The sequence below is a fragment of the Bufo gargarizans genome, chromosome 4 (genome assembly GCF_014858855.1).
Source record: "Bufo gargarizans isolate SCDJY-AF-19 chromosome 4, ASM1485885v1, whole genome shotgun sequence".
NCBI classification, from domain to species: Eukaryota; Metazoa; Chordata; class Amphibia; order Anura; family Bufonidae; genus Bufo; species Bufo gargarizans.
Window position 1 is genome coordinate 454,016,057 of NC_058083.1, and position 13,225 is coordinate 454,029,281.

The following is a 13,225-nucleotide window of genomic DNA, read 5'->3' on the forward strand; positions in this document are numbered from 1 at the left end:
ACACGGAATCCGGACCCATTAATTTCAATGTGTGCACATGTGCGTTGGTTTTCACGCATCACTTGTGCATTGCGTGAAAATCACAGCATGTTCTATAAGTCTGCTATTTTCAGGCAACGTGAAGAAGCTGCGTGAAGAAGTGAATGGAGCTGCGTGAAAAAAAATCGCATCGCATCGCATCCGAAAGCAAGTGCGGATGCGATGCGTTTTTCAGGCATGGTTGCTAAGAGATGTTGTTTGTAAACATTCCGTTTTTTTTATCAAGTGCGTGCAAAACACATTAAATCGCATTGCACCCGCGCGATAAAAACTGAACGCGATCACAAACAAAACTGAATGAACTTGTTTGCGAAGTCGCACAGTTTTCACTGAACGCATCCGCAACGCATCTGGACCTTATTCGGACACGCTCGTCTGCAAGGGGCCTTAGGACACTGCATCACATCAGAAGGTCGGTTTGCGACAAGGCGATACCAAATATGTGGATTTTTTTTTTTTTTCCTCCATAGAAAAAAAAGGAAAAGGATTTAATTTATTTTTTATTTTTTTTTGATTATACCACTCATTAGTCCGACAAGGTGACGTTCACATGCAATTGTTTGATCGCTTATGGCACTACCCAATATACATACAAAGAAGGAAAACCTGGGGGCCTTTAGTTGATCTCAGCTGCCTTGTAAAGACGTTGTCACCCCACGATTGCATTTGTGGGAGTGCCGTTGGGTTACGGAGAGCCCACTCCCTCGTAAACTACTTACATGCTGTGGTCGCTATTGACCACGGCATCTAAGGGGTTAAACGACCCAAGACAGAAGTTCTGCGAATCCAGGCCTATACAGCAGAAGGCTGACCCTTGCAAAACTTAAGAGCAGGCTGCCATAACAGCCTGGCTAAGGACTCCTAGTGACCGCCATAAAAAGGGCATACTGGTGGTCATTAAGAAGTTAATATATTTTGAAAGGATCCATAAAAAAAAAAAATCTGTTTCATTGCAAACAAAAGTATTGCTTTATTATAGGCTTTTGCAGTATAAGGAGACAATATGAGGGTAATTTATCAAACTGGTGTAAAGTAGAACTGGCTTAGTTGCCCATAGCGACCAATCAGATTCCACCTTTTATTTTGGACAGCTCCTTTGGAAAATGAAAGGTGAAATCTGCAACAAAGCCAATTCTACTTTACACCAGTTTGATAAATGACCCACTATGTGTCTATACATGGTTGACAAGAAACTTATAAATTAAAGGGTTCTCCAGGATTTAAAGAGGTATTCCAGTTCCAAAAAAAGCAGCTGATGCTATGACACTCTGTTTCCAAAATGTGTTGCCTACAAGCACCCACAGACAGACAGTGAAAATGGCAAGACCCATCCAGGGCTTATGTATTCAGGTCTGCTGGAAGCTGTTTTGGCTCAAAAACTGCATCTAAAGGTGCATTTAGGGCTTATGCACACGAACGTGTGCCGGTCGTGCCCGTATTGCGGCCCCCAATATACATGCAGCAGCCATGTGCGCACCGTTTTATGGATGCGGACTCATTCACTTGAATGGGGGCATTATTATTAGGGGTACTGTGGGGGCATTATTACTGGGCACAATATGGGGTCATTACTACTACTGGGGTTGCTATTAGGGGTACTTGAGGGGGCACTATTACTACTGAGGGTGAGTTATCGGGGGGGGGGGGGGCAACTATCTGCATGGAATATTATCTCTGCAGTATAGTATTTGGGGGCACGATAGGCACAGTATTGGGGGGTGGTAGCAGGATGACATTGTTGAGGCACCAGGATGATGGAAAAGTGAGAAATCTAAGATGTCTGTGTGTCAAACACGGCTGAAAGAACTCATCATGGTGGTCTGATCTCCGAATGGAGAGGATTAGGAAAGAACGTCTACATCAGAGGAGACATCACTGAAAGTAAGAGGTATGTGGTGCTCTATTACCTTGAATGTTTAGAAGTGCTATATGCAATGTTCTATGGGGGCCACAAGGAGACATTATACTCTATGGGGCGGTGGGCCACAAGGAGACATTATACTGTGCGGGGCTATAAGTTGTAGTACCGAAACTGTATAATGTCTCCTTGTGGCCCACCGCCCCATAGAGTATAATGTCTCCTTGTGGTCCCAAGTGTTTTTTCTTCTACCGTAAATGGATATTTATCACAATTTATCTCTTGATATTGTAAGAATATTTTTGGTATCGCCCAACTGTATTCTGGAGCATCTATTCTTAGGACTATGTTGTGCCATTCCTCTATTATTCCTGCTAGAGGCTTACAAATGAATGTACAACAGAATGTTATGAGTTGGGGATGTGGACAGTGAGGCTGTGCAGGGACACACCACCAACTGGTAACACCCAGAAACTTCCAGCAGTAATGATAGAGGAATGGTATATCAAGGTCCAAACCCTCCAGAATTATTTCATGTGGATTACAATTATTTGTAAAACAGACATGTAAGGAGTGGTGATGACAAGTTCTCTTTAAGCTCATATTCACGTACAGTAAAAGCCCACAAAATACATGCTTGTCCTACTCAGCACTGTCAGCAGTTTTGCAGTCAAAAGTGCTAACAGATTCCCTTCAAAGGTGTATTCTGGTTCTAACAAGTTCTTCCCTATACAAGGGGTAACTATTAGATCAGAGGGGTTCTGGCCACTGAGACCCCCATCAATCATGAGAACAGGATCCAACTCTTACCCGAATTGGAGTAGCAGTGGGCAATCCTTAATTGCTGCTCCATTCATTCCGGTGAACCCATTCTCGTAATGTCTGAGGATCCCAGAGGTCTGACCCCCATCGACCTTATATTATTTCCCTATCCTGAGAAGAGGGGATAAAGGGGTATTCCAGTTGTAACTGGTTACGTACCGTAATTACATTGTGTGAAAGGTGTATTCTGGTTCCAGGAAATTAGTTATTCTTTCTGTACAGAAAAGGCACACCATTTTCCGATATACTTTCTATATCAATCCTCACCGTTTAACCCATTGCCGCATTATACTCTACATGGATGTGAGGGTCTGTAATTAACAGCTACCCTACAGTACAAACGGGGGGGGGGGGGTGTCACAGATTTCTGCTTCCAGGGGATAAAGACCTGTCCTGGAAATATGATGATGATACAGGGCTGAATATGGTGGCTCTGTCATCTACCAAGCCGTGTTCCTTCATGTCTATCCCCTGAGTGCTTCATTCAAGTGGATCTGGCTGAGAAACATACATGGGCAAAGAGGTTTAATAAAGGGCTGTGATCGCACCGATGTCGTTTGTGCTGGTCACATAATGGCTGCAAATGACCAGCACTCCATATCCGGAGGGGGGCGGTGAAGGGGGCACACACTCACCAATATCTCTACCCATGGCTTTGGCCAATTCACGAATGGTCATATTGGACCACACCTCCACCAGCTTCTTCTGCTCTTTAACCTTGATTGGCTGCAACTTCTCTTTCTTCTGTTCCTTCTCCTATCAAAAGCAAAACGTGAGTATAGTCACCAACCAAGGCGGTATTCTGGGCATTCAGAGCCAAAGATGTGCAGCAATTGTACACTAGAGTACTGGACAAACCGGTAGCTGTTCAGGCAGATGGCAGATCGTGCCATTCCATATAGAAGAGTAAAGTATACAGGCCGAGGAGGCCAAGGGCACACTCTTTTGCCCTCCATCGGGTAAATAAGGGCCTATGGAAATGTTTGAAAAAAGCTCTTAGGTCAAATGAGCAGTGCAATATAGCCTTAAAGGGGTTGTCCAGGATTTTGATACTTGATAACCTATCCTTCAGGACAGGCCATTAATATCAGATCGGCGGGGGTCAGACACCCTGTTATCTTGAAGCTCCATCACCAAAACTATACAGCTTTGCTGACTGTGCTGAATGGTGGGGCTGCGGTGTGTTGGATAGGCAATCAGCATCAAAGCCTTTAAGACCTCTTTCACACGGGCGTTTCGGATTCGCTCTGGATGTGCATTGTGGGAAAACCGCGCGAGTAGGTACGCAATTGCAGTCACTTTTGTCTGTGATTGCGTTCCGATGTTCAGCTTTTTCCGCGCAAGTGCAATGCGTTTTGCACGCGCGTGAAAATAAACTGTATGTGGTACCCAGATCCGAACCCGGACTTCTTCACTCAGTTCGGGTTTGGGTTCGGTGTTCTGTCGATTTTTATCATTTTCCCTTATAACATGGTTATAAGGGAAAATAATAGCATTCTGAATACAGAATGCTTACTACGTCATCAAAGGTCCTTTGGCAGGTCCTGAAAGAAGAAGAAAGAAGACGATGCCGGCTGCGCGAACAACAGGATGAGGTGAGTTAATTATTATTATTTTTTTAACCCCTCAATTGACATTTTAGTAAGCATTCTGTATTGAGAATGCTATTATTTTCCCTTATAACCATGTTATACAGTGAATTTACTTTAATGGGGTCTGGGGTTGCTCATACCTATCATCTCCTAACAACCATGCGTGAAAATCACACAGAATCCGCACTTGCTTGCGGATGCTTGCGATTTTCACGCAGACCCGTTCATTTCTATGGGGCCTGCGTTGCGTGCCAAACGCAGAATATAGAACATGCTGCGATTTTCACCTGACGCACAAGTGATGCGTGAAAATCACCGCTCATGTGCACAGCCCCAAAGAAATGAATGGGTCCGGATTCAGTGCGGGTGCCATGCATTCACCTCATGCATCGCACCCGCACGGAATTCTCGCCCGTCTGAAAGGGGCCTAAGGGTCCATTCACACGTTGGTATGTGTTTTGCTGATTCGCAAAACACGGACACCAGCGATGTGCGCTGCGCATTTTGCGGACCGCACATCGCCGGCACTCTCAGAGAAAATGCCTTTTCTTGTCTGCAATTGCATCTACTTTTTTGCGGAACGCAAATGCGGATAGCACATTACGGCCCCATTGAAAACTAATGGGTCTGCACCTATTCCGCAAAATTGCGGAACGGACGCGGACGAGTGTATGGACCCCAAAGTGCAGCTGTCAGCAGATCTGTGCCTATGAAACTGGCTGACCTGTTACATGTGCGCTTGGAAGCCGAAGACATCAGTGTTGGTCCCATGTTAATTTGTGGCCACGCTGCTGAAATTTTTTGATATATGCAAATGAGCCTCTAGGAGCAACAGGGGCGTTACCATTACACCTAGAGGCTCTGCTCTCTCCACGCCCTCTGCCTGGTCCTGTCAAATTGGAGAGGGCACAGCAGTTGCAGAGAGAGCAGTGCCTCTAGGTGTAATGACAACGCCCCAGTTGCTCCTAGAGGCTCATTTGCATATATTTAAACATTTTCCTCAGCAATGCGAGCACATATGAACTTGGGACCAACACAGATGTCTTTGGCTGCCAAGCGCACATGTAACAGGTCAGCCAGTGTCATAGGTACAAATCTGCTGACAGATGCAATTTAACGCTCTACAGAAGTTCTTATCCTGGAGTCATCTCACTGGCTCCTTAGGTCTGCGGTACGCGTCTACCCTGCAAGCGCTTAAAGCTGTGATCAGCGATCTGCGCAGTGTTGGAATAATTGTGACGGGATCAGTACCTTCCTAGCAGACAAGAACCTGCACTGCTGCGCGGCTGTCTCCAAGAAGTTTCTGGTTTGAGGTCGGTGGTGAACGGCAGCCAAGGACTGAGGAGGGAACAGCGCTGATCTCCATTGTCTGGTAGATAGACTTCTGGGGCACAGGGGATTCAGCTGTCGGCAAAGACTGTGAAGCTGGAGGACTCGCTCTATCCGCTGTAACACACTCCTCTTCATTTTCCTACATGGGACAAAAATCTGTGAAAAATGTTGTAAATAATCATGTTCATTCAGTTACATTAGGGAATATTGATGCCGTTTTCAGCCCCCCTCCATCATCAGCTGTACAGAGGCGAGGTCCCCTACGGTGGATAAACTCTTTACACGGCTCCCTGGACGTTATGTAACTATACTTAGAGGGCGCTGTCCTAGGCCACCATTTTTGTGATGAGCAGGGGCCCCAGCGATGGGACCCCCCAAGACTGAGTTCACATCCGAGCTAATGATTTCCAATGCAGTGTCCTCCGTTATTACCTTTCACCGGTGCAATCCTTTATGTTGAGTTTGACTCCATTCCGTCAGGTTTCTGTTATTTTTGACTGAAGTGCGGCTTTCTGTTTTAACACTGAAGTCAATGAATGACGGATAGAAATGTAAGGTTTTCCGTTTGCATCCGTTTTCTTCTTCTGTTCCTCTGTGGAACAGAGCAACGGAAAAGTTAACGTAGATGTGAGCGTAGCCCAATACGGCTGGGTATTGCTGGTACACTCGGGAATACACACGGACAGTAGAGATGTGAATTAGGCCTTGTCTGACCAGGAAAAGTGCGGTTTTGGAGCACATGTACATAAAAGCAGCCGCCTGGGGTCTCAGTGACAGACATACTACAGCACCTATCTCCAGAACGGGGTCCCCCCCAAAGTGAAGAGAGAGCACACAGCGCACGTGCAGCCACCCTCCATTAACCGCTATGGGATTCTGAAAACAGCCGAGTGCTTGGTCAGCTATTTCCATACAGGCGAATGGAGAGCGACCGCATTTGAGGGACCCGCACCTATCTGACATTAAAGGGAACCTGTCACCAGGATTTTGTGTATAGAGCTGAGGACATGGGTTGCTAGATCGCCGCTAGCACATCCGCAATACCCAGTCCCCATAGCTCTGTGTGCTTTTATTGTGTTAAAAAAAAAAAAAAAAAAAAAAGATTTGATACATATGCAAATTACCCTGAGATTAATCCTGTCCCTGACTCATCTAACGTACAGGACTCATCTCGGGTTAATTTACATATGTATCAAATCAGTTTTTTTTACACAATAAAAGCACACAGAGCTATGGGGACTGGGTATTGTGGATGTGCTAGCGGCCATCTAGCAATCCATGTCCTCAGCTCTGTACACAATCCCGGTGACAGGCTAAATGCACACCATCAGGATTAAGTGCGGAAAATACAATGTACATTGTACTCTATGAGAATTTTAAATTCTCAATGCACACGATACAGATTTTTTAATCCGCAGCATGTCAATTTATTTTATTTTTCCTTACTGGATTTTCTTCATTTACTTAGTAAAATCCGCACCAATTGATGCAGATTGACCGCACGGATTCGCCTGCGGATTCTCCGCACATGAATCCTGATTGTGTCCATGTACCCTGGATAGATGGAAGTCGCATACAGTTTTACAATATTTCTGACATGTCCTCTCCTCCCAGCAGAATAGACGGCTGACATTTACAAATCTCCACCATTGCGGACACATTGTCACCACCTGATTTCAAGCTCAGTGTTTCAGTGGCAGAGATGAACTACAAGGACACTAACATAGCCTACTATAACATATAGGGGAACCCCCACTCCCAGGAGCCGCAGTCACACAGGACACCCCGAACACCCGGCATGTCATGCGTTACCTTTTGCGGCTTATATAGAACACACGCCGACCTCTGCCGCTGATCACGTGACACGCGCCCTCCTTTACGTCACGCCGGGGAAAGTGCAAACACTAGAGGTAGAAGTGTTCTCTCTGCCGGTGTCTCTGAACTGTGACCGGAATAATTCGGCAAATAGATAATTGTTATGGGGATTCCTTGCTCCGGAACAGTGTTAACGATATGCTGGCGCTTCTCTGGAAATATTCATTGCAATTTTTTTTTTTTTTTTAGGTGTATGGTGTTTGAGCGACGGCAAAATGGCGCCTGTAATGGGAAGGTCTTTACAAACCCAAGATAAAGGGAGCCGGTCTTCCATCTTTGTTTTGGGCTGGTAACATAGGAAACTATAGAGCCATTTTTGGAGGCTTTGTTGTTTTGTGGGAAGAGTTGTATTCTTCAATGGCACAATTTTAGGGTACATATAACATGTTGATTAACCGCTTGCCGCCACGCTAACGCCGAAAGGCGTCATCGCGGCGGCTCTCCCAGGTCACACTAACGCCAATAGGCGTCATCTCGCGAGACGCGAGATTTCCTGTGAACGCGCGCACACAGGCGCGCGCGCTCACAGGAACGGAAGGTAAGCGAGTGGATCTCCAGCATGCCAGCGGCGATCGCTCGCTGGCAGGCTGGAGATCCGAATTTTTTAACCCCTAACAGGTATATTAGACGCTGTTTTCATAACAGCGTCTAATATACCTCCTACCTGGTCCTCTGGTGGTCCCTTTTGTTAGGATCGACCACCAGAGGACTCAGGTAGGTCAGTACAGTCGCACCAAACACCACACTACACTACACCCCCCCCGTCCCCCCGTCACTTATTAACCCCTTATAAACCCCTGATCACCCATGATCACCCCATATAAACTCCCTGATCACCCCCCTGTCATTGATCACCGCCCTGTCATTGATCACCCCCCTGTCAGGCTCCGTTCAGACGTCCGTATGATTTTTACGGATACATGGATCGGATCCGCAAAAAGCATACGGACGTCTGAATGGAGCCTTACAGGGGGGTGATCAATGACAGGCGGGTGATCACCCATATACACTCCCTGATCACCCCCTGTCATTGATCACCCCCCTGTCATTGATCACTCCCCTGTAAGGCTCCATTCAGACGTCCGCATGATTTTTACGGATCCATGGATACATGGATCGGATCCGCAAAACACATGCGGACGTCTGAATGGAGCCTTACAGGGGGTGATCAATGACAGGCGGGTGATCACCCATATACACTCCCTGATCACCCCCCTGTCATTGATAACCCCCCTGTAAGGCTCCATTCAGACGTCAGCATGCGTTTTGTGGATCCGATCCATGTATCCATGGATCCGTAAAAAATCATGCGGATGTCTGAATGGAGCCTTACAGGGGGGGTGATCAGTGACAGGGGGGTGATTACCCTGATCACCCCCTGTCATTGATAACCCCCCTGTAAGGCTCCATTCAGACGTCCGCATGCGTTTTGTGGATCCGATCCATGTATCCATGGATCCGTAAAAAATCATGTGGATGTCTGAATGGAGCCTTACAGGGGGGGTGATCAGTGACAGGGGGGTGATCACCCTGATTACCCTGATCACCCCCTGTCATTGATAACCCCCCCTGTAAGGCTCCATTCAGACGTCCGCATGCGTTTTGTGGATCCGATCCATGTATCCATGGATCCGTAAAAAATCATGCGGATGTCTGAATGGAGCCTTACAGGGGGGGTGATCAGTGACAGGGGGGTGATCACCCTGATTACCCTGATCACCCCCTGTCATTGATAACCCCCCTGTAAGGCTCCATTCAGACGTCCGCATGCGTTTTGTGGATCTGATCCATGTATCCATGGATCCGTAAAAAATCATGCGGATGTCTGAATGGAGCCTTACAGGGGGGGTGATCAGTGACAGGGGGGTGATCACCCTGATTACCCTGATCACCCCCTGTCATTGATAACCCCCCTGTAAGGCTCCATTCAGACGTTCGCATGCGTTTTGTGGATCCGATACATGTATCCATGGATCCGTAAAAAATCATGCGGATGTCTGAATGGAGCCTTACAGGGGGGGTGATCAATGACAGGGGGGTGATCAGGGAGTCTATATGGGTGATCACCCCCCTGTCATTGATCACCCCCCTGTCATTGATCACCCCCCCCCCCCCCCTGGTAAGGCTCCATTCAGACATTTTTTTTGGCACAAGTTAGCGGAAATTTTTTGTTTGTTTTTGTTTTTTCTTACTAAGTCTCATATTCCACTAACTTGTGTCAAAAAATAAAATCTCACATGAACTCACCATACCCCTCACGGAATCCAAATGCGTAAACATTTTTAGACATTTATATTCCAGACTTCTTCTCACGCTTTAGGGCCCCTAAAAAGCCAGGGCAGTATAAATACCCCACATGTGACCCCATTTCGGAAAGAAGACACCCCAAGGTATTCCGTGAGGGGCATATTGAGTCCATGAAAGATTGAAATTTTTGTCCTAAGTTAGCGGAAAGTGAGACTTTGTGAGAAAAAAAACAAAAAAAAATCAATATCCGCTAACTTATGCAAAAAAAAAAAAAAATTCTAGGAACTCGCCATGCCCCTCATTGAATACCTTGGGGTGTCTTCTTTCCAAAGTGGGGTCACATGTGGGGTATTTATACTGCCCTGGCTTTTTAGGGGCCCGAAAGTGTGAGAAGAAGTCTGGGATCCAAATGTCTAAAAATGCCCTCCTAAAAGGAATTTGGGCCCCTTTGTGCATCTAGGCTGCAAAAAAGTGTCACACATGTGGTATCGCCGTACTCAGGAGAAGTTGGGGAATGTGTTTTGGGGTGTCATTTTACATATACCCATGCTGGGTGAGAAAAATATCTTGGTCAAATGCCAACTTTGTATAAAAAAATGGGAAAAGTTGTCTTTTGCCAAGATATTTCTCTCACCCAGCATGGGTATATGTAAAATGACCCCCCAAAACACATTGCCCAACTTCTCCTGAGTACGGCGATACCAGATGTGTGACACTTTTTTGCAGCCAAGGTGGGCAAAGGGGCACATATTCCAAAGTGCACCTTTCGGATTTCGCAGGCCATTTTTTACACATTTTGATTGCAAGGTACTTCTTACACATTTGGGCCCCTAAATTGCCAGGGCAGTATAACTACGCCACAAGTGACCCCATTTTGGAAAGAAGACACCCCAAGGTATTCCGTGAGGGGCACGGCGAGTTCCTCGAATTTTTTATTTTTTGTCACAAGTTAGCGGAAAATGATGATTTTTCTTTTTTTTTTCTTTTTTCCTTACAAAGTCTCATATTCCACTAACTTGCGACAAAAAATAAAAAATTCTAGGAACTCGCCATGCCCCTCACGGAATACCTTGGGGTGTCTTCTTTCCAAAATGGGGTCACTTGTGGCGTAGTTATACTGCCCTGGCAATTTAGGGGCCCGAAAGCGTGAGAAGTAGTTTGCAATCAAAATGTGTAAAAAATGGCCTGCAAAATCTGAAAGGTGCACTTTGGAATATGTGCCCCTTTGCCCACCTTGGCAGCAAAAAAGTGTGACACATCTGGTATCGCCGTACTCAGGAGAAGTTGGGGAATGTGTTTTGGGGTGTCATTTTACATATACCCATGCTGGGTGAGAGAAATATCTTGGCAAAAGACAACTTTTCCCATTTTTTTATACAAAGTTGGCATTTGACCAAGATATTTTTCTCACCCAGCATGGGTATATGTAAAATGACACCCCAAAACACATTCCCCAACTTCTCCTGAGTACGGCGATACCAGATGTGTCACACTTTTTTGCTGCCAAGGTGGGCAAAGGGGCACATATTCCAAAGTGCACCTTTTGGATTTCACCGGTCATTTTTTACACATTTTGATTGCAAAGTTCTTCTCACACATTTGGGCCCCTAAATTGCCAGGGCAGTATAACTACCCCACAAGTGACCCCATTTTGGAAAGAAGACACCCCAAGGTATTCCGTGAGGGGCATGGCAAGTTTTTAGAATTTTTTATTTTTTGTCGCAAGTTAGTGGAATATGAGACTTTGTAAGAAAAAATAAAAAAAATAAAATCATCATCATTTTCCGCTAACTTGTGACAAAAAATAAAAAGTTCTATGAACTCACTATGCCCATCAGCGAATACCTTAGGGTGTCTACTTTCCGAAATGGGGTCATTTGTGGGGGTTTTCTACTGTTTGGGCATTGTAGAACCTCAGGAATCATGACAGGTGCTCAGAAAGTCAGAGCTGTTTCAAAAAGCGGAAATTCACATTTTTGTACCATAGTTTGTAAATGCTATAACTTTTACCCAAACCATTTTTTTTTTGCCCAAACATTTTTTTTTTATCAAAGACATGTAGAACAATAAATTTGGCGAAAAATGTATATATGGTTGTCGTTTTTTTTTGCAAAATTTTACAGCTGAAAGTGAAAAATGTCATTTTTTTGCAAAAAAATCGTTAAATTTCGATTAATAACATAAAAAAGTAAAAATGTCAGCGGCAATGAAATACCACCAAATGAAAGCTCTATTAGTGAGAAGAAAAGGAGGTAAAATTCATTTAGGTGGTAAGTTGCATGACCGAGCAATAAACCGCTAAAGTTGTGGAGTGCCACTAATTGGTTCTCGTAGCGTGGGGGGTAGCGTGATGACGTGAACACGTCACGTTTTCGCTCTCCCCCTGCATGCCTCCTCCCCTCCAAGCTCCCGGCTCCGTCTGATCCAGGGCGCTGACTGAGCGCCGACTGCCCCCAGCGTGCTGCCATGCTCCAGTGCCGTTAGCGGTTCTGAGTGCAGGGGGCCCTGCGATTTACTTACCGATCTGGCTGCTGGTTGCTGGCTCCTGTTGCTCCTCTCTGGCCTCTGGCTCCGGTTCCTGACGCTGGTCTCCTCTTCTGTGTTCCTGCTGCTGGGCCTTCTCTCGTCCGGATCGTCCGTCTCCCTTCTCTGCTGCCTTCTCTCCTCTGCGGTGTGGGTGTGCTCGGATTGGAGTTCTCTGCTCAGCTGTTCACCAGCCCTCTGGTTCGCTTGCTGCTGGCTCCCCCTGCTGGTGACCGGTGGGATTTTTTCATTTTTTCACCTGAAAACCGTTTGCCTGCAGTTTTCCTCCTCCCTGAAGTGGCCACTTGTCATCTGGATCTTTTTTCATCCTGAGGATCCTCGCCTCCCTCGTTGGGCCACGTGAGAAATTAACTATCGTGGCTTTACTGCTATTTGATTAAGTTTTCCGGCTGCACAGAGCCGAAATTTGGTGTTCCCCTTCCCTGTGTGGTGGTGGAGAGGGAGGGTTAAAGGGGTGAATAGAGGGACAAGAGTATAAAGGAAAGGGCCAATAAAGAGAAGTAAAAAGGGAGGAATAGGAGCAGAGGGGAAAGAAGTAAAGGGGACATAAAGAAGAGTCTAAATTAAAGCAAAGGGGAAAAAAAAAAAAAAAAAAAAAAAAAAAAGAGTCCGGAAAGGAGAGTCGGGAAGGGAAAGAAAAAAAAAAAAAAAGGAAAAGAGAGAAGGAAAAAAGAATGGCCCCAAAACGACGGTCGATTGACTCTACTGTAACAAAGCTGGGCTCTAAGACCCCAGAAAATAAAATTGATAAGTTCTTGAAGTCGCCCTTCCTAAATGAAAAGAACTTAGCCAAAACAAAGTCCTCTGCTAATCCGAAAAAATCTGCAAAAACTCCCCAAACCGACGAATTTTCTGAGGATGGTTTAGCGGAGGTAGACCAAGAAGCAGGGGGGGAGGACCTATCCGCTCAGATGCG

General features: G+C 45.9%; 1 protein-coding gene across 4 annotated transcripts in view; it reads right to left on the minus strand.

Annotated features, from left to right (window-relative positions):
* MTIF2 (mitochondrial translational initiation factor 2) overlaps positions 1–12,803 on the minus strand; it is a 36,965-nt gene extending 24,162 nt beyond the window's left edge. The window contains exons 1-5 of one of the 4 annotated variants that reach the window (XM_044290122.1): positions 12,286–12,800; positions 7,456–7,585; positions 6,076–6,235; positions 5,563–5,782; positions 3,355–3,475 (exon numbers count right to left, since the gene is read on the minus strand). In XM_044290122.1, coding sequence (XP_044146057.1) covers positions 3,355–3,475; positions 5,563–5,778 — 337 coding nt within the window. In that variant the 5' untranslated portion in view covers positions 5,779–5,782; positions 6,076–6,235; positions 7,456–7,585; positions 12,286–12,800. Of the gene's footprint in view, positions 1–3,354; positions 3,476–5,562; positions 5,800–6,075; positions 6,236–7,455; positions 7,586–12,285 lie in introns of all 4 variants that reach the window. The other 3 variants (XM_044290123.1, XM_044290124.1, XM_044290125.1) reach the window with 3 other exon arrangements.
* Positions 12,804–13,225: the final 422 nt, after the last annotated feature.